We start from the raw sequence: 24,419 nt of genomic DNA, 5'->3' as shown, positions 1-24,419 counted from the left end.
AGAAAGGTGATCAAAATTCACTAGCAGAGGCATTACGGTATATGCAAAAGGATCTGGAATATCCACTCAACTTATTAAAATTCATGAGACTTTAAAAATATTATCCAGCCTAAGAGGAGTATAAACAGAAAAATCTATTTCACAGAAATAAGAAGCTTATTCTGAAATCACCTTGGAAATTGTTTTTTCTATACAAGTCCTGAAGATTTTTACCCCATTTATAGCAAAGATAATTTTAGAAAGTTTTTGATGCAGATTATTCTGATGTGTTTTATTTCTCAATAAGCTAACTACAAAATTATTTTGAATATGTCCGCCTGATCCTTTACCCAAATAACCAATGGCAGCAAGAATGTGGATGTTTACGTAAAAAAGCAAGGGTAGTACTTGTCTACTGGGGAAAAGAATCACATTCGTGTCCTAAGGGAAGGAGAAGTTATTATCTGATGGAAGATGTAGGCACAGGCGACAGGATGGTTGTCATCCTGACTTTCATATGCAGACAAAATTCTAGATATTTTGAAAGACTATAAGTACACTATTGAACTGTAACACAATGGCATTTATGTTTTATATTCATACTGGGAACAGATTTTTAACTGATTTGGAAAATTAGTGCAACCACTATAATAAATGGTTGAAAAGACAGGACAGAACAATCCATTCATTTTTAAACAGTGTCCCCTTAAATGGCTCATTGGACACAAGGCCATCATTATGGTAACAGATAATTTGTTACAAGCACTGCAGTGGCACCTGGCACAGAGCTAAGTCTACCGGTCATGCCTCACTGACCCAGCCTGCGCCACACTGTCTAAACATGTATTTACCGTTCGTTAATCGGACGTTATGACCGAGATTTTCACACATGCTACCTACAACTTTAAGTAACATTTCCTTAATCTAAAATATTGTCAGATATTTTCAATCATGCATAAGAGTAAAAAGAGGTAAAGTGAATCTGAAAAGCATAGAAGGAGACTAAAAAATTCTGAAAATTGTCATTGCTGACCATTCTCACTGAAAAGACATACTAAACTAGATTTGGAGCATGCTTCTACAGTTGGGAATTGATGACACACATATTTCTAATCTTTACAGCTTGAAAAATTTCTTTACTTACATAATCTCACTTAAATATCTCAATAGGAATTATATCTATTCCTCAGATTAGGATTTCAGGAACAGAGAAATAAAGTCAAATCTCCAAGTTTATAAAACAAACAAATGAAACAAGATACATGAATTCAAACCTTTTGACTCCATATCTTGACTTTCGCTTGCCAAATGACTAATTATAGGCTAATCCAAAAGGATGTTTTGAGAACTGTTATTTTATAAATATTGGCTGATGGAATATGTAATTAAAAAGAAAGTAGAGACTACGTGGTCCAGCTTATACCTTGATATTCAGAAAATCCAAATATTTCATAAATGAAACTGCTAACTATTGTATTTGTCTTCTAGATATCTGAAATATTTTAAATTTCTTGAAACAATGAAGCTTTATGTATATGCATATGTATATGGGAAAAGCATATATGTGACAAAGAGATCTGGATTTTGAAAATAAGTAATCTATTTAATATTTCTTAGAGAATATGAACTTATTTATCCCTATATTCTTGATAAGTATCTAACCATGTAATTTAAATGTGATAAAACAGTTCTGTAGAATTTTCCATCTAATAGATGCAGTGGTAACAAATTGCAGTCTAATCCCTATTTAAAATTAACAAAATGGATCAAAGCTGTTCTTAAAAATAACAATATACAAGCGTGTTTTCATGATTAGGAAGTATTTTTTAAAGAAAAATAAAAACTGTGTTCATATAACTGGTAAATTTGTAGTACGTTACTATCCTACAAAATAATAGTGGTGTGTAAAGAAGGAATTCACTGCTATTACTCCAGTTTCCTATTTTGGCTCTGAATATCTGCATTCAAAATCCAGTAATTGAATTTCCCAAGCAAAACAGGCCTCTTAGCAAAAGCCTGCTGGAATTCTTATTTAATATAATGTTTAATGGACTTCTGATACAAAATGCTTATACAGAATACATCCTGTCTCTAACAGATTAGACTTAGGAAACTTGAAAACATTTCAAGATAATCATGCAAATTAGAGTTGGTGGAGTATGTAGATATAATGATTTTTTGGGGCAATTTTATTTACCTTTTACATTGGAAAAGAGATTCTAAATAGAAGGAAATTATATTGTAGATAAAGTATAAAGACTTCTTTTATGCTCAGTATCATCAAAGAGGAATGGAAGGTTTGACTAGTTAAGCCCATTTAGAAACTCAGATCTTTGAATATTAAGTATTCAGATAAACCATTCTTTAGGAATCTTTTCAGGAACGATTCTCATTCCATAATGAAAGATTCATGGCTCTAAAACCTTGTGAAACTGTCATAATTCACTTATACATGACTTGTTCTTTGCTTATTTTAATATATTATCCAATAGTGATAAAATAACTCAAAATGTCCATATGAATATTTAATAAGAATATTATAAAAATTACTCATGTTTCCCATTTCCCCAACAATCAGAAAAAACATAACCATGGACATTTGTTTAAAGTTATATTCATGTGATTGAATATACATTATCTTCTATACTTCTCAGGTAAACAATCATTATAAAATGGATAGTAAAAACAATTTCAAAAGTACATAAAATTGTACATCTTATAAGGCGTTTTCCATCAAAAAGTCATCCAATCTTCTCTATATCAGAATTCTCTTCAAGTCCGGTAAACATAATGTTAAGTAGTAGTGGATTTAAAACTCTAGCATTTAATACCATTTTTAATAAACTTAATCCCCAAGAGTACTTTTTGATGAAATTTCTAAATGCTAAATTTTAATCAGTTAATGAATAAGATGACATAGCCCTAAAATATTCAAGAATTTTTAGAACTTAATGAACTTTACCTCTTTTAGAATACATTAAAGGATTGGACTCTTTTTTGTATTAGAAAGGATTAAAACATTTCTGTCATAGATTATTTAATAATGTAATCATTATGTTGCAGGCTTATTGGTACTGAAATATATTTTGCAATATTTAGATTGTGTCTCTGATATGGTTTGGGTCTGTGTCCCCACCAAAATCTCATGTCAAATTGTAATCCCCAGGGTTGGAAGAGAGGCCTGATAGTAGGTGATTAGATCATGGGGGTGGAATTCCTCCTTGCTCTTCTACTGATAGTGAGTGAATTGTCAGGAGATCTGGTTGTTTAAAAGTGTAAGATACCCCGGTCTCTCTCTTCCTCTTCCTCCAGGCATGTAAGACATGCCTGCTTCCCCTACACCTTCTGCCATGATAGTAAGTTTACTGAGGCCTCCAAAGCCATGCTTCCTATACAGCCTGTGGAATAGTAAGCCAATTAAAACTCTTTTCTTTATAAATTACCCAGTCTCAGGTATTTCTTTAGAGCAGGGCAAAAATAGACTAATATAGTCTCCAACTTGTTTTGATTTTTAAAATTTTATAATTAGCTCACTACTAACTTCTTCTAGAAATAATTACTCATCGCTTATCACGTAGCATACTGATTTTTAATAAGAAACATATTATTTGAAAGGAAGAAACAAAGTGAACACCAGAAAGGGAGAAGACAATAGAAATGCACCTTTATCACCTTAAGATGGAAACTCCTATAAGTAGACGCAGCATACTTTTACAATTTGTGATATTTTTCACTACATGACATCCTTGTCTCCCGCACTCGACCATTATTATTTTATGTAATATCAAGAGTCCAAGGCCAGGTGTGGTGGCTCACACCTGGAATCCCAGCACTTTGGGAGGCCAAGGCAAGTAGGTTGATGTCAGGTTGAATTCCTGAGATCAGGAATTCAAGAGCAGCCTGACCAATCCGGTGAAACCCTGTCTCTACTAAAAATACAAAAAAAAATTAGTCAGGCATGGTGATGGATGCCTGTAATCTCAGCTACTCAGGAGGCTGAGGCAGGAGAATTGCTTGAATCCAGGAGGCTGAGGTTTCAGTGAGCCAAGATCACACCACTGCACTCCAGCCTGGGCAACAAGAGCAAAACTCCATCTCAGAATGAATGAATAAATAAATAAAGGAGTCCAAGACAACCTGAGCAATTTTATCCTCTTTAGCCTTTTTTCCTTATGTCTCTGCACTTAGCCATCCTTAGCTGTTCAGTATTTGATAGATACATTAAAGTTCAAGTATTTTAGCACCTATCTTTATTACTATCTTGGCACATTATGAGAGGAGAGGATTTGAACACTTAATTTTGAGAGGAAGACTTTACAAATACAAAAGTGTGAACAGTATTTCTGTTCTGATATAGAGAAGAGTATTTCAGAGTCTGACATGTAACCCCTCAAGTAATTTTACCAACATGCTTATTTGATCTTAGTTTAGAAATCACAGAAAGTAAACCCCTCAAGCAATTTTACCAACATGCTCATTTGATCTTAGTTTAGAAACCACAGAAAGTTAGAAAACAATGAGTGCTTTGGGTTTTAGAAGAGTTTGTGATCTAAGCCTTAACTGTTCACTCTCAGTTGTTTGGTCTGCTGTTTGGTTGGTTGGTCGCTTGATTTCTCCCTCCCCTTCCCGCCACCCAACTCCCTTACTACTCCTTCTTCCCCTCTCTCTCTGCCAAATTTTAAGGGCAACCCTTTCAAATTTTCTGTTCTCCTCTTCCTTTTCAGCATATACTTTCTCTACCCCCTTCCTAACTGTAGACTGAAAACCAATCTAAAATATGATATTCAGTGTTCACTGTACATTAGATTCACCATCGGAGCTTTAAAATCCCAAAGCCCCGGCTGCACCTTAGACCAATGAAATTCAAGTCTCTGGGGTTGGGACACAAGGGTCTGTAGGTTTTAAAGTTCTCTAGCTAATTCTACTGTGTATTCAGGCCTGATAATCACTTTCTATAAATCATGCCTGAGCATTTGAATGATCTCAATTGTGAGATGAAGGCATTTTAGAAAGAGGCATTTTCCCCACTACTTGCTTTCTGTAACTTATACATCCTCATACACAAATAATCATTTCCATATAATTATGACTTGAAAGGAGTTATTTCTAAAGTTCTACTTAAGAGACACATTTTTTATTCTCAGGACATTATATCCTTATTTCATATACTACTATAGAAATGAACATCCACTTTAGCTCGAAATTATAAACTCTTGTTACTCAGAAAAAAATAATTGGGGACTTTCAAAATACAAAGTCTACAAGAGTGATTCATGATAAAGTTAAAAATACCCAGCACTCTGCCTAATACTGTGAAGGACATGATTTCAAAAGTGAACCCTTTCCTCTTCCTTTTTTCCCCCTTCCCCTTTCATCCTCTCCTTTTCCTCCTCCTCCTCGTCTTTTCTTCTTCTTCTTCTGGTTTAATATTGATGACATTACTTGATTTTGGTCATGCCTGCTTTTTAAAACAATTGAACCAAAATAGAACACTTAAATTTTACGGTTAATAATTTATTCAAATTATTATGTGGTGAATATTTGATTGAATACATACAACTTTTTAAGTTAATAGAGATGTTTTAAGAACAAATGGGTTAAGCTTTATTCTCTTCTTTCATAATAAAGGAATAAAGTGAATATGGATCTGTAATAAGTGTTTAAGACACTATTATAAAATGGACAATTTCTTTTCTTAACATCTATCACGGCTCTTACTGCTCTAAATTATATTCTTCATAATTTCAATATTTTCCTTCAATTAAAGATCTCTGTCTTTAGAAAAGTTATCAGTATCATTAATCACGATTTCAGCTTATATGATTCTGGTCTCATTGATCTGGGTGTTCCTTTCATCTACGTGCTTTAAAACTTCCTCAGATGATTCAAATTCATAGTGCCGATCGAGAATCATTGCTTTAACCATTGGACAGAAATTACAGCCTGAAGAAACTTTCTTCCATCAACAATGATGAATAAATAAGGTTTCTCAATTATTTTAATAGATAAATATTGATAACTATATATGCTTAGTAAATCCTGTGCCATTTTCTAATATTTCCAACCCAATTCTGTGTCTTTGCTTTCCTGCCAGTGACTTACCCAGATATTCCCATCTTGATGATAGGGTTTCCAATTTCTCCCCGTGTCGCTGTAGAGCATCCGGTATTGGGTCACCCAATCTGAGCTGCTATATCTTCCTTGGGTTGCAATGGCACTGATCTGCTTCCGATTGCCAAAGTCAACCTGAAGCCATTGATAATGGTCACTGTCTGATGGAGACCATCCCCCAGCACCTGAAGATAGGTAGAGACAAGATTGAAAAATGAATATTTAAATTTGAACTTGTACAACTGACAATGGAATATTCTACATATCTTAATTGGCCTTGGCAGTGCTCTATTTCACAGATATGTTATGAAGTATCCTTTATAGATGCCATTGGGACTTCAACTAATATTCTTCCAGCTGGTAACATTGATTCTTTAACCTCTTTATGGTGTAATTATGTGCTCATTTTCTCCTGAGCAAATGTCTTCATAATTCCTCAATTAGATCTTATTAGTACATGTCAAAGTCTAATTGGCTGAGGGTTGATCAATTCACCATAAACTCTTCAGCTAAAATAATGAGAAAAATGTAACTATCCAATTTTTTTCTGTCATGTGAACTTTACCATTTAATAAATTATGAATTTAAAATAAGGAATTATACACAATTTTTAAATATATTTTTCTCGTGAATTTTAGTAGAAAAATATTTGCAATTCTTAAGATGAGCCTATCTTACATTAATTTCCTGTACCACTGAGATGTACAGGGAGGAATATAGCAAATCAGGCGTATGTTTACTTAACACTTAGAAGATATACAGACAGTATCTCTTGAAAGTCATATTTCTAGAAAAATAAGATACTAAAAGCAAAGTTAAATCTCTTTTGGCAAAATATAATAATTGCTTAGCAAATAGTAAAAATGTAAAAACATTTGTTAGAAAAATGGCACGAATATAGATCAATATTCTTAATTTATAGTAATATTTAAAATAACTAGGGTTGCACACAAAATAAGTTACAGAAAATATGGCCTAATGTTAGTGCTAAGAGGCACTATAATTTTTAAGGTGAGTTCAGCTACTAAAGAGAATAAATGATAGAAAAATACTCAATAGGTTATCCAATGTGCAGTATATCAAAATGTGTGTACTATTTTTAAAATAAGGAATTTAAAGGTTGGTGAAATAATTTATTCTATGAGGATGTTCATAATAAAAATCATTTTATAAATCATCACAAACATTCATTTAATAATGTTTATATGGCCTATTTTTGCTTAAAACTATGATAGAATAGCTTTTTAAAAAAATTACAAAACTAAAAAATTACAAAATAACTGCTTGTGCAGGTGCAGTGGCTCACGCCTGTTATCCCAGCACTTTGGGAGACCAAGGCAGGTGGATCACCTGAGGTCAGGAGTTCGAGTCCAGCCTGGCCAATATGCTGAAACCCCACCTCCTCTAAAAATACAAAAATTAGCCAGGTGTGGTGGCAGGTGCCTGTAATCCCAGCTATTTGGGAGGTTGAGGCAGAAGAATCACTTGAACCTGGGAGGCAGAGGTTGCAGTGAGCCGAGATGGCGCCATTGCATTCCAGTTTGGGTGACAGAGCGAGACTCCATCTCAAAAAATAAAATAAAATTTGTAAAAATCACTGTTTTAGGGACTGGACAATGGGCAGTGCAGAATATGATCCATAAAATAAGATAAACAAATAAGGTGAGCCCTGCCAACTTCCTGGCTTTCTGCTAGCTTCACTTTCTGGATCATGGTACATGGAAGATGATCCCAAACAGAGTTCAGGAGTGCAGCAGTGTCACTGAAATGGAAACATATTACAATTCAAAGCTACTAAAGAAGCTCGAATTCACGGGACAGAGTCCCAGAGAGGGCACAGCTGTGTAAAGAGCTTTGGAAATCTACATGGGAGTCATCAATGAGTCTCTGGAATCTAGACTCAGAAGCAATATTGTGCTGTGTATTCTCAGATCAAGATTGCACAAGACCAGGTAAAGGGAGTTCTGAAATCAGCAATAACCAGAGGTTGCACAGAGCTGGGAAAAATTTGATTTCAGACTAGACAAAATTGAGAGACCTTGTTGAATCCCTCCAGGCATTCAGTAGGCATCCCATAAAAGTCGTGCATTATAAGTAGGGATATTTTAGTCCTAAAATGAGGGCTAGTCTGGACACACCTGAGCAAAGGTTACTGAAAAAGATAAATCTGACCAAAAACTAATTCTTTGATTGACCAAAACTCAATACTCCATTAAGGAAAGCCATAAACATTTAGAAACTGAACAACATTGCATCCATGATGTCAAGTATATAAATTCAAAAATATACTAGACATTTGGAGAAGCAGGAAAATATGTCTTAGAACCAGAGGGAAAAAAATCAATAGAAATGTACCCCCAAAATAACAGAAATGATGAAATTAGCAGACCAGGACTTTAAAATAGTAATTATTAATTCTATTATCTAAAATAAAACCTATAAACATTTTTAAAAGATGTGAAATGTTGAAGGAGAAAAGCAAAAAAAGAGAACTAAATGGAAATTTTAGGACTAAAAATTACATCTGAAATAGATAATTTAATGGATGGGCTTAACAGCAGATGAGACATAGAAGAAAAACATCATTGTACTAGAATGTAGGGCCATAGAAGACATCTAAATTAAGCTCAGAGAGGAAAAACAAGGCTTAAAATTAAACAGTATTCCAGTAAGTTCTGAGACACTGATAACCACCCTAAGAAGCATGCAAGTGGAGTACTAAAAGCAGAGAAGACAGAGATTGGGTCAGAATAAAATATGTTTGAAGAAATAATGGTTGAAATACATAAACCCAGATATGTGAGAAGCTGATTGAATTCCAGGCAGGAGAGATACAAGGCAAAATACAATAAGGCATGATATAATTATTTGCTGAAAGACAATGCTAAAGAGAAAATCTTAAAAGTATTCACAGGGTTACAACTTCTCAGCAGAAATAATGCAAACCAAATGACAATGAAATGACCTATCAGACATGATGAAAAAAAAAAGCTGGCAACCTGAAATTCTATGTCCAGCAAAAATATCTTTTAAATATAAAAAAACGTAATATTCAAGACAAACCTGGGAGAATTCATCACTCATATGTGTATACTATAAAAATATAATTTTTTCACCTTAAGGGAAGTTTTACCATTTTGAAACTCATATTAACATGAAGAAATGAATGCTTAAAATGCTAAACATGTTAAGTACATATAAAATATTTGTTTAGGTTTTTAAATTTCATTAACAGATAATTTAGTGTTTAAAAACAGTAATGATGAATGACAGGGTTTATAATAAATGTGGAATTAAAATATGCAATCCAAATAGTACAAAGGATAGGAGTCTGGACAGGAAATATGTTATGCTATGGTCTTACTTTACACATGAAGTGGTATTATTTGAAAATAGCAAACCCTAGATCAAAGGTTAGCAACCATTTTCTGTAAAAGGTTAAATACTGAATATTTTTGGCTTTATAGACCATACTACCTCTGTTAAAACTGCCAAATTCTATTATAGTATGAAGAGCAGTACATAAACAAAAGAGTGTGGCCATGTTATAATGAAGTGTTATTAACAAAATCTTGTAGCTGGACAGAGGGTTGAAGTTTGTTGATCCCTGCCCAAGATCAATCTCTTAAAAAAAAAAAAGTATATACAAATTTAAAATCTGTACCTTTCACTATATCGAAATCATATCTCACAAAATATTTGGATACATTTAAGTATCTAGTGTTTGTGTTTGCATAGGTTATATGTGTGGTGTCTATAGAATATATGTGCAAACGCTGTAACTACTTCTCAGTCTCTATTCCCACCTCTTCGATTCACACTTTTACAAGAATGTTTTTTTCTATGATACAGTACTTAGCTGTAATTCCTCTTCAGGAATTTCCTGGGTTAAAAAGAGGCACCTGTAGATGATATACCTTCATGGGGTTGTGCAAATGTAACGACTGGTCAACCTGGGGCTATAAAGAGCCAATACCCTGCCCCACCCTGTGGAAACTCTGAGGTGTCTTCACAGTCCCAGAGCTCCCTGCAGGGATTGGTCAAAGACTTCACTGAAACTGCATTTCACTGTGACTAATTTCTGTTTCATTCCTTTCTCTTCCACAGGTTTTCATCCCCCAAACACTCCTAATTAACTTCCTAGATGCTATTTTTCATCTCAGGATTTGTATCCTGGAGATTCTAGTCTGCAGTCCCTCTTGGGACCACTTCCTGATAATCTGTTCACGAACAATGAGTTAGTTATACCTGCTTTGTTATCTGTTTTTTCCTATTGTAGTGTTAGTATATAATATTCCTTATTGTCATATATCATTCATCTTCCTATTTTACCTAGAATTCCATAAAATTTTGGAAGAGCTATAGGCTAATTTGGGGGACAACAATATACTCAGTTATTGAGGGATAACAAATATGTTTTCTTACCTGTTAGATATACAGTTCCAAACCTTGAAGAAATTTTATAGCCAATTTCACAGAGAGTTCTATCTATGTATTACCAAAAACAACAGGGTGATTCAGTGAACTAAAGTCAACAAGCAATTAATACAATGAGGTAGCAAGTGAGAAAATAGCTGATTGATTGGGGAAACTTAGAATATTTCCTCTGTTTTGCTAATGAATGCTCCAGAATAAATTTTCTTAAGTGACCTATTTTTTGCTACATTCCAGTCTTTCAGCAAGCAAGCAATTAACGTACAGCTGCTTAATCCCATTTATCTCATTACTTTTAGCAAAATAGAATTTACTGTCAATTTTACGGAAAGCAAAAATTGAAAATCAGAAGAAATATAAGTCAAAATGTATTTCTCAGCAGAAATATAAGTGGAGAGAATACTATAGTGGGTAACCTCAAGGGGAGGGCAAAAGTCAGTCTTTCATGAGGAACATGGTGGAAAGATCGATGAAAAGTTCCCTTTTTCTCTTTGATCTATCAAGCAATGTAATTTGGCGAAGCTTATTACTTTGTTTACTTGGCTTGTGAAATGTGTAACCTCTATTGATCCAGGGATTAATAATGATACCTCTTTCATCCCAACAACCTCTGGAATGTGGTGTATAAGAGGGCAAAAAAGTTCCCAATGTATTGTAGTAGCTCAGAGAAAGTGGTTGGACGTCAAAGAGGAGTTGGAAGAGGTGGAGAATGAATAGTTATAAACTCTTAGTTCCTAAGAAGAACTCTTACTTAGAGATAATGTTACGTAAAACATCTAGCGAATAACTAGTGTATTGTTGAAGTAACTTGAAAGATGTGTACTTGTTAGAGAATTATTGCTAGTCTTGAAACAATAAGAATGCCGTTTCTTCCTTTCCCTACTCTCTCCCCTTCTGTGTTCTCTCTTCCCTTTCCCACCCCTCCCATCCTCCGTGTGTCTTTCCTTCTTCACTCTTCTTTCTCACACATACACAGATATTCCTACCCCTGTGTATTTGCATGTGTGTAGTATGTGGTGTGTGTACATGTATGCTGTAAAGATTTCGTGTTTGTATTCTACGTGTCCATTCTATGTGGGTTCCTAGAGTGATGCATTAGAGAATCTGAATAAATTGATGAAACTAATACTCTAGACTCATATGAGTTATTTTTGCTTTATAATTTGTAATTCAGTAAGTCAGAGAAAAGAGGAATTTTGCGGGGGGTTTAGAGAGGCCATGGAGCTTCTGTTGTAGTGATAAATGGCTCCTGAAGAAACACAGCCCTCAAGTTGGTGGTTTTAACACCACCAGAGCCTATAAGCCTGGATTCTAATTTAGCAAAAATACATGGTGAAAACAATCAATTAGGGTTAGAACTACCTTTAATAACTGGCTGAGAAATATGTATCAGATGAAAAGAATAAATTGAAAAGGAGACTCCAGGCAAAATTGCATTATGAGTTCAGGCTTTGAGACCCCCTTCTGCTTCAAATACACTGTATTTTTAGATAAGATAGATAAGAAGAAAATTGAAAAGACATAGCGAGGATCAAAAAATAAGATAAGCATCTCCATGTACAAGAAATGCAACAAACATGCAAAGCAATGAGTAGGGTTGAAGCCAACGCCAGCTACAGTCCAGATCTGGGGACATACAAAGGCATTTGGGCATTTGGCTACTATGGAATATTGGTGATGTAAATTTCCTGTGTGTATCAGCGACAGAAAGCTTGCTTCAAGGTTGCAAACCAAGACTGGCCCTCAGCTAACCCGGTTGTGAAAAGAGACGGAAGAAAGCTGATTACCCACTTAAACATATGGATTATATGACGCTGTATGCCCAAAGAGGTTAGCAAATAGGCATATCTGAGCTGAGTAAAGGTGTTCACTGGCTAGGTGACCAGACACATAATAATAATAACACTGCCAGGCACAGGCATCGGGCGAGTAATGTAAGGTACAGTTTCAGACTGGGCATTCTGGGACTTGAGTAGAGAAAGTCCCATAATGATAAAGCACAAAAACAAGGGAGACGAGAAGAGATAGGAAGAAAGAAAGAGAGAGAGACCAGAAAGAGAGAGACTGGCTGTCAAGAAGAACATGCAAATGAAAATTTCAAATGACAGGAACAAAACCCAATGCCACAAAGTCAGTAAAGTCAAAAGTTCAACACCAATTAGCTCCAAAAGTAATAATAATTGAGGGCTAGTGGAGATAAATAGGCTCTATCCTCTCAAAAATATAAAATAGGTAATGCTATTCATTAAAAATAGCAGTAATTATAAGTTACAACAGGGAAAAATAAAACATTTATAGATGAATACTAAAAGGAACCATGAAGTAGTTTTAGAAATGCAAAATTTTAGTTACTGATAGGAAAATAAACTCATCCGAGGAAAAGTTACCAATTCTATATAATCTAAGAAATAGTGAGCTAGGCTGCGCACGGTGGCTCACACCTGTAATCTCAGCAGTTTGGGAGGCCGAGGCGGGTGGATCACTTAAGGTCAGGAGTTCGAGATCAGCCTAACATGGTGAAACTGCATCTCTACTAAAAAAAAGTACAAAAATTTGCTGGGTGTGGTGGCGGGTGCCTGTAATCCCAGCTACTCGGGAGGCTGAAGCAGGAGAATTGCTTGAACCCAGGAGGTGGAGGTTGCAGTGAGCTGAGATCGCACCACTGCACTCCAGCCTGAAAATACACAATTAGTGAGCTAAAAGGTAATGTTTCCATGTTGACATATATATACACACACATACATACATATACATACTTATAAATTATATAATTTATATATAAAATATATAATAAATATATTGGTATTGATATTAATATATTAGATTAAATATCTAAACATATAATGTATAATTGATATACATTAACATGTACATATATAAAATTTACCACTATATAAAAATTGTACTGTATATAAATATATATAAATGTATATCAATTATACATCAGTAAACCTGTTAAAATTTGCAGTAGTTAACAGACATTGGGGATAAGTTGGAAGCTTCTAGGGTAAGTCTAAGAGAAGTTCTAGACTAAGACCAATACATAGAATATAAACATTTGAAAAACTAATTTTTATTCAAAACTAAAAAAGACATGACACCATGAATTTTAAGACCTTCTGAACATTGAAAATACTACGTAACATAAGTGTAAGCCTACAATGGAGAAGTATCTAATTGATACAAAAGCAGTAACAGGCATCTTAAGAAGTGCTAAAAGGAACTCGTTAATGAGCTCAGATTTTATTTGCAGTGGGGGATAAACATCTGCAAGGAGGTCATGTGATCTATGAGAAGAGGATAAATAGGCTTCCACCAAGTGTAGATATTTATTGATTAGAGTAGCCAGTGAAGAAGACTATATCCATTAATCAACATCTGTTATAAACTAGAACAGGAAAATTGGCATGGCCCAATCATTCCTAAAATACTGATAAATAAATACTTACATAAATAAGGTTGAAACAAAAGCACTTGAAAGCTATTTTTTAAGCAACACAGAAGAAAGAAGATATAATATATCAGATACTATTTAATGACAGGAAAATAGTATTGTTTGTCGCCCATTTCTACCAACAAAGAAAACAGTTTCAATAATTCTAGGAGTAGCAAAACTACTAACTGAGTATAGATAAACACCTCCTGAGAGAAGCTAAGACATAATAAGACAGACAAAGTGGTTTTACCCTTTTCTTTTTTTCTTCTTCTTTTTTTTTTTTTTTTTTTTTTTTTTGAGATGGAGTCTCGCTCTGTCACCAGGCTGGAGTGCAGTGGCACGATCTTGGCTCACTGCAACCTCCGCCTTCTGGTTTCAAGCAATTCTCCTGCCTCAGCCTCCCAAGTAGCTGGGATTACAGGCACACACCACCACGCCCGGCTAATTTTTTGTATTTTCAGTACAGACAGGGTTTCACCATGTTGACCAGGCTGGTCTCCATCTCTTGACCTCATGATCTGCCCATCTCAGCCTCCCAAAGTGTTGGGATTACAGGCTGAGCCACCACGCCCGTACCATGTCTTTAACTTTTTGAAGCATTCGAATTCAGATTATAACCCCAAGGACTGCATTATCCATAAATGTAATCTTAGCTTTCTTGAATATTTATTATAAGGAACTGCCAAAAAAGGAAAGATAGTCAAAAACCAAATACCATACATTTTAAAAACAATGAAGTTGGTACATCTGGGAAATATAACAAGAAAGATCTTCTTTAAAGTCTAGCATGTGAGTTGTAAATATTTAGGAAAAAGGATGAAAGGGCTCTGGTGATAGAGGAGGCAACAGTGGTAGGTTATAAGGATTTCCATTTTTTAAATTGAGCCCTTGTTTAATAGAACAGAGTAAATTCCATAGACGTATCTTCAATTTTAATTATTGCAAAGCATTTGACAAAATATCTGGAAAATGTAAAATAGTAAAATGTGGGCTGAGAGATAACAGTTTTACGTAAATTAAAAAATGGCTAATAATCATGGCCAAATACGTTGATTAATGGTGATGTCAGCTTGAAGAGTGCTCTCTAATGATGTACCACAGACTTTCGTCCTGTACACTGTCATTTTTAATATTTTTATTCTCTAAGGCATGAAAAACATGCTTATGAAATTTGTCAATTATATAAACCTGGAAAAGAAACCTAATAGGATAACAAACTGATTAATGATGAAAATGTTTTTGACTGGCTGGAAACCTGAACCTATAACAGCACAAATTGTTTTAACATCAACAATGAACTAAGATACTCATTTTGAAGAAATGCATTATCACCTTCATGATTAAAGGTATCTAATGCTTAGAAAGAATTATGTAACCTTACTTTATGAATAATACATAGGGTTAAAATTATGACATCTAAGTAGAATATTATATTTGAAATATAATATTAAATATGTTTTTCATGCATTTTGATAAAGTCTTTATATATATATACAAATTAACAAATTACAAGATTATAAGTAGGTAGTATCAGGAATTATCACAAAATGAACATAACAGTGTAACAGCCACCCAGATCTATAAAGAAATCATTGCCAGCAATCCACAAGCTCTTCTTGTTTCCTTTTTCAAAAATGACTGTGTCTTTCCTCCCCAATAAATTGCTCTAGAAAGTGGTTCTGCCCCACACTATACTCAAAAATCAAGGTCAAAACGTGTAGATCAAATTGTAAACGTTTCTGGAAGATAACATACAGCATCTTTTGGTGGTTGGGAAGGATTTTTTAAACAGGACTCAAAATGTACTAGCTAAAAAGGAAAATATAAACTCAGTTACAGTAAAATTAGACATTGATTATCACAAGGCATTAATAAGAGAGTTAAATGGCCAACTAAAGATTGGGAGAAGATATTTCTAAACATATAATGAAAATATTCATTTTTGTTAATGTATAAACAAGCTCCACCAGTCAATAAGAAACACTCAGTAAACCTAATAAAAATTGGGTAAAACATTTTAACAGGCAGTCCACAAAAGAAAAATTATAAGCTTATTCAATATGTTTGTTCCTTCAATGGTTCTGCACACTACACTAACAAAAGTTACTGGAACTTTTTTTTTTTTTTTTTTTTTTTTTACATAAATGGCATTATGAAAATCATTAACATTCTGGCAATTAGACAAACAAAAGAAAATCTGTCTAGCTGAGGCTTCTGTGTGTACATATTCATCACTTCACAGGTAAAGCACTGAGTGTCAGTTGTGAGAAACAGACTTACAGCAAGTTGTTTAGTTTCATATATTTAAAAAATATATAAATTATTTTCAGGGAATTTCACAACAATTATATTTTAAGATATTTGATTTAAGGATGTTAATTTGTTTTTAAAATGTCAAATATTACCTTAAGATTATAAGAGACAAGAAAAATGAAAAGCAGACCCAAAAGCTATACAGCTGCTTAAAACTACATAAAGCCTAGATAACAGTGAAACGAATGTGAATGCAAATCTAAGTTTGATTAAGTTCTTGCTCCACGCAGAAGCCACAGTGATACACACAGAGGCTAGCCTGAGCCAGAGTATAAAAACAAACATACTCTTATTTTACATTATTTCACACACAATGTTCTACATTAGACATGTATACAGGTTTAATGTAATATAGCGAGAATTAGGTCTGATTAGAACATCTTGAACATTTACGTTACCTGTAATTATAAAGCTCACTTACTAAACAGTGTAAATGATGTATGGTCTTATTTTTTTAATGTTCTGAAAATACTGTAGCCAAGAGAAAATACACTTTTGTGTGTGTTATCTCAGGTGGTAGTATTTTCCTTTTTCTAAATTAAACTTTTTCTAAAAGGAACTTACAGGTAGTCAGATATGAATGTAATATTTTTAAAGCATTAGAATAGCTATTACCACCAACAGAATGGATTCCCACAGAAGTAATGAGCTCTTCGGTACTGGAGATATTCAAGTGAAAGCTAGTTATCAGAAATGTTTTAGAAGAAAAATTTACACAATTTGGGAGGTTGGACTGTGTTCTTTAATTTTATTTAAAATGAAAGTTAAAATGCAAGCTATTATGTTACAATCATTAGCAAAACTATCAAGTGGATTTTATTTCTTATAGGCTTATTTTCAGTTTTGGTTCATCTGTTTTATTAATATGGGGGGGTGTTATTTACACCATTGCTAAGTAATACTTGACTATATATAATTTTTATTTTTAATGAGTCTGGTCATTTCCTTATTTACTATGAATACCTCTCCTGGTTCATTCATTCAGCAAATATTTATAGAGCACTTCTACATGCCAACTACTCAGGGTTTCTTTTAGAATATTTTATAAGCAATTGTTATGATTTTTTTATACTTGAGAATCCAATTTATTCATTTAAGGAAAGTACAAAAAAATCTTTAACTAAAGATTTTATCATATGGAAAACCAGATATGTCATATATTTTATTCACAGAAATGAAGTCTTATGTGTGATAAAAATAAAGCAAATAAAAATAATGTAATCTACTCAAAGTCATTGAAGTCATGCTCCTCTTTGCAACTATTTGGAAGCTGCTATGTAGTTCTCCCTTGTAAGGAAGCCTGAGGAGCTTCATGGTGCATGTAGTCCCTAGTATCTCTTTGTTCACTGCATTTCTAACTGAAATCAAGATCAAAGCCTTCATCAGTTGAAGGCAAATATCAACGTTGCAAAGAAATGTAAAGTTAGGTCAATTTTCTGGGTGCAAATTTACTGCCTTACTTTGTATTCTGTCATCCCTGGCATGCATTCTTAGTAAAGTCTGCGGAATCTTGTAAAGAGTATAGTTAATTAGACATAATTTCTTGGCTTCCCAAGCTAAGTGCCCATTCACTGGCATTGCACAGAAAATGTCATCATTCTCCAGATGTTATTCTCTCCAATATAAAAAAAAAAAAAAGTAAAAACATTCTTGTCCATGCAGCTCACAAGGAATATTACTCGGTGAAGGTGCAGAACGTAAGTGTACAGACTACAAAACGCTTCAAAGCTCAAACATACAACAGTGATATAGGTTACCAAATTGCCTCTCTATGAGAGGGACATCAATAAGGGTAACAATAAGGAAATCAATTAAATCATAGAATTTGTAGCAAATGTCTTAGGATTGCTGATTTTTTAAGTCAAGAAATGATTTAAATTCATTATTTAATAACCACTGCCTAGCATGGTTCTCTGGACATAATAGGCACTCAATAAATATCTACAAAATGAATATAAGAATAAAGTAAAAAATGAATATATTAATTAATTACATCCAGGAAATAGGATCCCTGAAACAAGAGGGAAAATTCTTGGGTCCAGTTGCATACATATAAGAAAGACAGAGATTACATAAGGCAAATTGAATTATAATTGAAAAAAATCTCCTTAATCAAGTTAGTGGTTCTCATTGTATCTCCAGTAGAGCAGAATTAGAAGACTTCTCCAGAGCAGTTAATGTATTTATTCTAGATTTTATTCTTGGCTTAATTTATTTTATGCAGGTATTCTCACTCAAGTGTGTGTGTGTGTGTGTGTGTGTGTATTCTTAAAAATTATTTGATTGTTTACATGAATAAAATCCTCATAAAATTAAGTCATCAACATTATCTTGGAGAAATCCTTGGATTGTATTAAAACTCTAGCACTCCGAGTGGACCACACTAGGAAAGGAGTGTGGAATTCTGCTTAGAATTCTGTCTTAACAAGTTTTACTGGGCTCCAGTTATTACTCATGCATTAGCACATCCCTTCCTGTGAACATTATCACAATCACATCTCCACACATCAGGGAGCAATCGGCTTATGTGGGTCAGCAGAGTGAGTGGACAGGGTATTTTGATGAGCTGGGAATGAGAAAGGACTTGCTTAATTACCCAGGAGAGGTGGGGAATCTTGGCATAGGCCTGCTTCAAAGGGACCTGGGAAGCTGGCTGAGAGGATCCACAATTCAAAGTAGAAATGTTAAGAATTTAGATGTCACTGATTACAGTAGGATATTCCTTTAACTCGCATAGTGGCTTTTAGCTAAGTGGCTAACATTAAGTGAATTTAAAAATAGAGTCTCAAAACCTAGTCTCTATCTAGCATTTTGTGCAAAAAAAAAGCTTTAGTTATTTATTACTGTTTCATTCACTTAAGAAAGAAAAGCATCAGAGGCACATTTACAAAATGAAAATCTTCCAACTAGTAACTAAATATAGTTTATTGTTTATTAACAAAATAATTAGGGATGCAAATAACATCTCTATACCATCTGCCTCAGGGACTCTTACTGAAGCTTCATTATTTTCTGGGGCAGAGGCTCAGCTCTAAAAGACATGACTAGAAAAAAATGCAGAATAGCAAAAAAGAAATGTGCATATTATCTGTGCATTAACAAAATCTATTATTAGACAGGTGATAATGTCAATGGTGTATACAAATAGATGCAAAACAATATATACGAATTTGTCTGCTGTGTGTGCAGTGATATATTTAATTTATATATGCAAATTTTTGAGATACAATGTTGCATTCAATGATGCAAAATTGCCAATGATCTGTGCAACAATATAAGGAAAATGTATTGTCTATACAATGATTTTCAAGCTAGGTCTACCATACACGAAAGTACAAAAAGATGAGGTCATTTTCAAGTAAAATCTCGTGGTCATCGAGACAGATATTGCTTCTGACTTGCAGTAAGTGGAAAATTGCTTTGTATCTCCACTTTTCATATTTGTACACTTGGTCTCAGACTTTGATAGAGTAATTTCATATACTTGAAAACATAGGTTATAAAGCCTTTATCTGCTTTAGTTCATTTTTTAGGAAGAAATATAAGGGAATTGTTCTCAAGATCGATATGGTTAAATATAGTAAATAAATTCTTTAAGATCTAACTCAAATGCCTTTTATGAGTGCTCTGATCTCCCCCATGACTCATGCATAGTGCGTGATTCCCTTCTCGTTGGCTGGCACTTTGTACACACATTATTTATTCCAATCCTAACCCCAGTTCCTGGATGGTAAGCATTACGCAGTTCTCAAGTTCATTCTTACAACCCCTCTGATTCCTATGAAGGTGAATGGCACACACAGCCAGCGACTTCAATGACTAACTACTGTAACTATAGTATCTATTTTGATAAAGAGGGGAGATTTTTGGTGTATGTATACTTGGCAACATGAAACAATTTCACCAAAAACATTGTGGGTGTGTTTTGATATTAACTTAGAATATATATAGCAGTCCCACATCACAAGGCTCTGAATGAGTAGAGAAACAACATTAACAACACTAGGATAAGTACACACACACACACACAACACACACACACACACACGACAGATAAGCCTTGTAAATATAGTTGTTTTTAGTGCAATCTTCTGAAAGTGTTACATTCATATACACAGAGACATCAATTCTTCTTTTAAATAATTTCTTTAATAGGCTTTTTTTTCCCCCATAGGACAAGCTGAAACTGGTTGACATAGCAATGGGCTAAAATAACAATGTAGAGAAAATAGTTGCAAACCAAATTAAAAAAAAAAAAAAAAAAAAAAAACAGGCTCAAAATTCTTTGTATACCTTAATAGGGACAATATCTTCTATTACCCTAAAAATTTTCCCACATCTTTATGAGCTCCACATCACTAATTTTAATTCCCCAAAATAGAATTGCATTTCCTGTCTGAGATTTTAGTAACATATTATAACGAAAAGCATACTGGACTAGAATCAAACCTAGTTATAAAGATATGCTTGTCATACGAAAAAAGTCATGATCGCTGATCATTAGAGAAATTAAAATCAGAACCACAGTGAGATACCAACTACACCAGTTAGAATGGTGATCATTAAAATGTCAGGAAACAACAGATACTGAAGGGGATGTGGAGAAATAGGAACGTTTTCACACTGTTGGTGGGAGTGTAAATTAGTTCAACCATTGTGGAAGACTGGAAGACAGTGTGGCGATTCCTCAAGGATCCAGAACCAGAAATACCATTTGACCCACAATCCCATTACTAGGTATATACCCAAAGGATTATCAATCATTCTACTATAAACACACATGCACACATATGTTTGTTGCACACTATTTACGATAGTAAAGAGTTGGAACCAACCCAAATGCCTATCAATGATAGACTGAATAAAGAAAATGTGTCACATACACATTTTGGAATACTAGGCAGCCATAAAAAAGAATGAGTTTGTGTCCTTTGCAGGGACATGGATAAAGCCAGAAACCATCATTCTCAGCAAACTACCACAGGAACAGAAAACAAAACACCGCATATTCTCACTCATAAGTGAGAGCTGAACAATGAGAACAGATGGACACAGGAAGGGGAACATCACACACCAGGGCCTGTCAGGGGTCAAGAGGGCTGAGGGAGACAGAGCATTAGGAGAAATACCTAATGCCTGTGGGGCTTAAAACGTAGATGACATGTTAATGGGTGCAGCAAACCACCATGGCACATGTATACCTATGTAATAAACCTCCATGTTCTGCACATGTATCCCAGAACTTAAAGTACAATTTTTAAAAATATGTTTGTGTGACATTATAGAATACAGGGTCCAAGTTATAAATCTTGACATTTTGATTCAGCCATAAAAAAATGGGAAGAAAACATGTCATAGTTTTTGAAATTATTATTAGAAACCTAATTAGAAGATATAATGTCTCAACTATTTAAATATACTTAAGAATACATATATTTATATTTAAATATACTTAAGAATATGTATATTTATATTTAAATATACTTAATATGTATATGTATATTTAAATATGTTTTTATATATTAGTAATATATATTTAATATATTTAATATTTATATTAATTTAATATATATTTAATATATGTAATATTTAATATATTAAATAAGTATACTTTATACTTTTTTAAAGTAATATACTTTAAGTATGCTTAATTATACTTAAGTATATTTAAATTAAGCATAATTTAAATAAGCATAATTAAGCATACTTAAGAATAAGTATGTTTATGTTCAAATATACTTAAAAATACATATGTTTATGTTCAAATATACTTAAGAATAAGTATGTTCATGTTTAAATATACTTAATAAAATAAGTGTATTTATATTTAAATATTTATTAGCATTTTGATAAGTAATGTTTTCACTGTTTTGTTAACCATCTAATTCACAAAAGGTCTCATTAGAAAATACTTAATACTCAGACACTGTAGGAACAAAACAACCAGCATCATTAAAAACAGGGGAAGGTGGGACAAATGTTTGAGTTTTTAAAAGTCTATATGTTCTGTCTATTTTTTCCATTTTCCATTATATTTACTTATATATACTATAGGAACAAGAGATTAAATATTCTATTGCTAACTATATAATTTTTTGTTAATTCCTCAAAACATAATATTAACTTTGTGATAGCTACAGTGCTTATAAAATTTATTTTTATAGGACATTGAATTTTCCTACATGAAGCTATAAATGAACACCTGCTTTCTATTAACTAATTTACCACTCCAAAAAAACATAAAACTTACCAGTCTTAGGGTCTCTGACCAAATATTATGTACACTATACATGTTCTTTTAATTCAGAAAGTATGAGATGCTCTACATATCTCAACGAGCACTGCTTGAAATATCTATTTAGCATCTTCCAATCAAATTACAATGTGAACTTTGTTTTACTTGGTGAAGAAAATACCACTATAACTGCTACATCAAGAATAAGTTGTATGGATATTCCAACAGTAACAGAGAACAGTGAAAATAATGAGTGAGCTGGCCTGAGGTGGATGTACCAAGAGGTGGGTAGATGAGAGAAGTCTCAGAACATCCTGACAGACTGGATTTTAGGGTGAGAGCTCCTGGCGACAATGGCAGGTGAAAAGGAGGAATCAAGGTTGACTTCTAGACATGCAGAGTTGAGAAACTTAAAGTGAGTTAGTAACAATTCCTGAAATGGAAAAAAACGGTTAGAGAAAGAGATTTGGGGACGACAATTAGGAGTTGCGTTTATCTTAACTTGAGGTATCAAGATCCCAAATTGGTTGTAAAGATGAGTTTGGGTCTCAGGAAGAAGAAATTAAGACATCAATTTAGGAGTCATCAGTAGCTGAATGGGACTGAAAGATGAGATTAGATGGGAGGATCTAGTGAAACAAGTGTTTTCCAAGACTTGAGGGGACATACCAATGCCTAATATCTATTTAGAGGAAAAAGAAAAGGAATGCCAAGTGAGAGAGAAAGAAACCCGTGAGAGTGGGTGGCACCGTGGTAGCCAAGCAGGAAAGTTTTCTAGTTGGAAGAAGTGGTCACTGTATCATTTTGTGAGACAATGTGGCAACACAATCTTTATTAAGTAAAAATAGAATAATGTCTTTGATTCACAAACTCCATCTTCCCAATCATGAAATCTGCATTATTATAGAAATAACTACCCTTAAAGGAGGTAATACGTGCACCAATATGTTCATTGCTTCAATCTACCACTATTCATAATCAACTGAAACTGGGAACATCTAAATTTTCATCAGTAAGGGAAAGTTAGGTAACTTGAGATAGAATAATCATATAGAGTATTTTATAGCTGACATAAATAATATGTATTATTTTCAAATTGTTTTTAAAAAGCAGAATATGAATCTGAATATACACTGATTAAAAATAGGTAAAATTATGAATAATATAATTCAGGGTTGGTATAGAATAGAACTCCACATTTTTTTCTATTCCATTTATTATTATCTTAAAATTTACCTACCTTAATGAATATAAGATAGTTTATCACTGTGTTTTTTACTTTTTTACATGTTAAATAGTGATGTTAAATATTTTATATACATATACTAATTATAAAATTACTAACTGAATAATCTCTTTTTAGCTTTTGTTTATTTAGTGATATCTTGATGCTTTTCTTATCCAATTTGTGAGCCTTTTAAATATCAAGAATGCTAATCCTTAGTCATTATTCCCATAAAATACTTACAACAAAAGTTTTCATTTAGTGATCACATATCATAATACACTTAAATGTTACATTTATCAAAATTCCTATTTTACACATGCTAAAAAAAGATTTTATAGAGTTTAGGTGACTTGCCCAGGCCACAGAGAGCTAGTAACAGAAATCTGTTTGAGTTCTGATAAGTCCAATTCCATATCCCGTGCTTTCTTTTTCCATGGAGGTATTTAAAACTAAAGACCCCTAAAAATTTCAAACACTTGACAATATCGATCTTAAGTTATTTTCAAATGTGGTTTTATTTCATGGAGAAACATGGAAAAATATGCTAAACAGAAAGGAGTATGCAGAGTACTTTGGCCTTCTCAGGAAACCAAAAGTAAGATGAATCTATAAATTACGTAACAGGCAAATTGACTCCCTTTAAAAATTAACGAAGTGCCACTAGTTTAACACTGAAACAAAGG

The 24,419-nt window shown here is 33.4% G+C and overlaps 1 protein-coding gene across 1 annotated transcript in view; it reads right to left on the bottom strand.

The window, feature by feature from the left end:
- Positions 1-24,419, bottom strand: part of CNTNAP2 (contactin associated protein 2) — a 2,242,274-nt gene that overhangs the window by 1,539,000 nt on the left and 678,855 nt on the right. The window contains exon 3 of the mRNA XM_073009464.1: positions 6,082-6,275. Coding sequence (XP_072865565.1) covers positions 6,082-6,275 — 194 coding nt within the window. The remainder of the gene's footprint in view (positions 1-6,081; positions 6,276-24,419) is intronic.

Source organism: Chlorocebus sabaeus, chromosome 21, assembly GCF_047675955.1.
Source record: "Chlorocebus sabaeus isolate Y175 chromosome 21, mChlSab1.0.hap1, whole genome shotgun sequence".
Lineage (NCBI taxonomy): Eukaryota > Metazoa > Chordata > Mammalia > Primates > Cercopithecidae > Chlorocebus > Chlorocebus sabaeus.
The sequence above is the reverse complement of the archived record's forward strand: the minus strand, read 5'-3'. Positions and strand labels throughout refer to the sequence as shown.